At 40.1% G+C, this 3,360-nt stretch overlaps 1 protein-coding gene across 1 annotated transcript in view; it reads right to left on the bottom strand.

The window, feature by feature from the left end:
* The window catches only part of LOC104945637 (cAMP-specific 3',5'-cyclic phosphodiesterase 7B), a 23,235-nt gene extending 21,142 nt beyond the window's left edge, over positions 1 to 2,093 (bottom strand). The window contains exon 1 of the mRNA XM_010771347.1: positions 1,835 to 2,093. Within this exon, the coding sequence (XP_010769649.1) occupies positions 1,835 to 1,855 (21 nt within the window). The 5' untranslated portion in view covers positions 1,856 to 2,093. The remainder of the gene's footprint in view (positions 1 to 1,834) is intronic.
* Between the last annotated feature and the right edge of the window lie 1,267 nt (positions 2,094 to 3,360).

Consider the following 3,360-nt stretch of genomic DNA (forward strand, 5'->3'; position numbering starts at 1 on the left):
ACTGCCCATATATCCACCCACATGAAACTAGCATCCCTGTCCTCCACCCCTCACGTTGCAGGCCTGATGTGATGCTTGAGAGCGTTGAAAGTCAAAACTATTTGTCTTCTTCACTCAAATGAGCAATAAAACCAGAGCGATACCTTATTCAACTCCAAACTGCAGCTGTACCGATCCCTCAGTCTCAGATGGAGATCAACGGTGGCGGGAAGGTGTCCAGCGACGAAGTGCTCTCTCGTATTGTCTAAAACTCCTCACTGTCACCAACTTGCAGCAAAACTGATAAAGGTTTTCAGGGTTTTCATGCCGAAAAACCCCGAACTGAAGCCAATAACGCCAGCTGAGTTAGCTATAACGTGGCTAAGAGTCCATTCACTGTATTAATGAATGCAAACACTCAGTTGCTAACAAGCTAATACACACACGTGGATTACTCTGGGACAAACTTGGAATAGAAAGGTAATCAGTTCCTTGCAGACAGCGTGTAGAAAAGAATCCATATGAAGACTGTCGAGTTGATAATCTTGAGACACTAACTAGCCTACATACTTATTTGCTATAAACTGTCAACTTGAATTCACTCTCTGTGCCACGACTTTGTCAGTCAAGCCACCACTCTCACGCACACTCCCTCTCCCGCCTTCCCTCCTGCCAACTTCAACCCTTGACTTTCAAAATAAAACACAATATTTATAATTATACATTTTAGTCTTTTAAACATATGTATTACACTTTCCCTTTTTAAACCGTTGTGAAATATCTTTGAATCGCTGTCTTTGCATGAACTAGATATTTTAACAACACTTACTGTATAGCTAAATGACATTTATTATCTTGTTTTAATTTCACTGTAAGGGTTATTTTCAACCTGGTTACACAAGCACAAAGGAAATGGATGGATGGAGAAAAAGCAGAAGTGATGACGTTTCATCCAGCCCACGTGGTTGTTGCATTGTTTAAAGGTCGCCCTCTGTCAAATGTTTTTCCATGACCTCCATTTCTATACTCGCATGTTCACAAGAACTCGCAACAATATTATTTGGGAAATGTAATAAACCGTTCTGCAAGAAAGTTGGTGAACACAGTCTCCAAGAATCAACAAGTAATAAACACTGCATTCTACCCATTATGCTGGCCATGACAGCAAAACAATCTCCATGACAACCCAGTAAACTCCATCAGATAAAGGAAACCACGAGATATGATAGAAAGCTCTAAAGATATATATAAAGTGGCCCTTGTTGAATTGTTGAAAATTGAATGGACTTTGTGTCTCAAAACTCAGTGTGGAGAAAGACAGTTAACAGTATTTTAAAACAAATCTTACAAACTACTGGGGTCCAGAATTGATATGCTCAAATATGAAAATAAGTTTCACGAGGACAGCTTTATCCACACTACCTGTGAATATTGGGAAATATTTTATCAAGTATTCAGATCTTTTAAGCAAATAAACTATTCAATACACACAACTTATAATGTATCATAACTGCCTTCACTGAACACCTTCATGTGGTCTGCAGGTTCACTGCTCTAAAACTGTCAATACACCAACCTGACATATTGCAATAATACACAAGGTCTACTGTTGCCCAGCACTGCAGCTTTTAGAAGTGGAAACGTGTGAAAAACAATATTTTCTAATATGTCACAGGCTACTAGTGCCATAGCAGCACGTAGCATACACAACACTCACTACAGTACATTCTAATGACACTTTTTTTAACTCTTTCCATGACCACAGAATGTGTTTGTTACCAGGAATACAGCAAAACAAAAATGCCTGTGTCTATTTTTGCAGGCATGTGTCAATGTAAAGTCACAGTTTACGTACCTCGAACATTAAACAGGACATTTAACCATCGTGGCCGCTCGTGGAAGGCAAGTGATGTCGACGGAATCAGGCGCGTGTGGGACTGTTTTCATGTCACGGAAGCACACGAGACAGCCGCATACAGCAGGAGGAAAGATGACTGTGCACTGCTGACACCTGTTTAAGAAACAGTTTTAAAGTCCTCTCTTTGGATGTGACCTTAACTTGCAGTGTAGAGACAGTGTCGGCTGTTTTTAATGAGGGGAGGTGAAGTTACTGCTTGTTGTTTCCCCACGTTTATGAGCCGCATAGCGCGGATAGGGGAGGGGCTGGTTGTAGCATGGGCGGGACTTGTAAGGAGTGGACCAATCACCGCTGGATAAATCACTGACTTGTTTACAATTGGTGGTCCTCAATTAAATAGTGCTTAGAGTGTGCAAAGAGTGATTTCCTCCAAAAAACAGTAGGTTTTTGGGGAGATATAAGAAACCCTTATTGTTCCCAGGAAAGGAAGAAATTCTAGCTGTATTCTTTTTAAAATAGACCAAATGGCCAACTTAACAATGTCATGTCACTTTGACAACACTCCCCATATTTACATAACATTAGAAAAAACAGACAAGAATACAAAAATGAGTAAACATAAGGTCGCATTTCCTTATCGCCCTATTTCAAGAAAAATCACAATCAGAGTCACAACCTGAAGGTGAGTTGAGATATGTATATTACGTTTGGGACAGAAAAAAAAGACAAGTTCAATAGAAAGTGTCCATCTACTTAACTGTAGACTAGGGTCTCTTAAATCTGTGGACACTTTACAAACAGGAATATGAAATGGTTGTTCAAATCTCCAAAATCCAGTGTGGCCATAGGCTACATTAGAGACCAGCAACATGCTCATTCATATTACATTAACATGTAAGGGAGAAAAGCCTGACAATAATATCTGATATGTCTGGTTGATTTACTTTCAGAGTTTTTATGTGGAAATGTACCTCATAAATGTTCCATAACACTTCCACTTATGCAAAAGGTACATACTGTATATAGCAACATTGATCTAATTTAAAAGACAGAAAAACATCTAATCCACTTGGCAAACACTGAGGCTAATGCTGCAGTTGTATTAGCTATGTGGATAGCAAACAGTCAATCAATCAATGTTTATTTATATAGCCTAGCCAATATCACAAATGTTACATTTGTCTCAGTGGACTTCACAGTTTGTACAGAATATCAGTATGACAATACGACACCCTCTGTCCTTAGACCCTCACATCGTACAAGGAAAAACTTCCGGAGAAAACCCACAGTTTAAAGGGAAAAATGGGAGAAACCTCAGGGAGAGCAGCAGAGGAGGGATCCCTCTCCCAGGACGGACAGACGTGCAATAGATGCCATGTGTAAATTTATACAAACAGTCATTAATTCTAAATAATACTTAATTTAAATACTTAACGCATCACTAGGCTACCAGGGTGGGTGGAGGGGGTCAGGAGGACGGGACTGAGCTGACCGCCCAGGGGCACAGCAGAGGACCAGGAAGG

Source organism: Notothenia coriiceps, unplaced genomic scaffold (assembly GCF_000735185.1).
Source record: "Notothenia coriiceps isolate Sejong01 unplaced genomic scaffold, NC01 NC01_scaffold00009872, whole genome shotgun sequence".
In the NCBI taxonomy this organism is placed as follows: domain Eukaryota; kingdom Metazoa; phylum Chordata; class Actinopteri; order Perciformes; family Nototheniidae; genus Notothenia; species Notothenia coriiceps.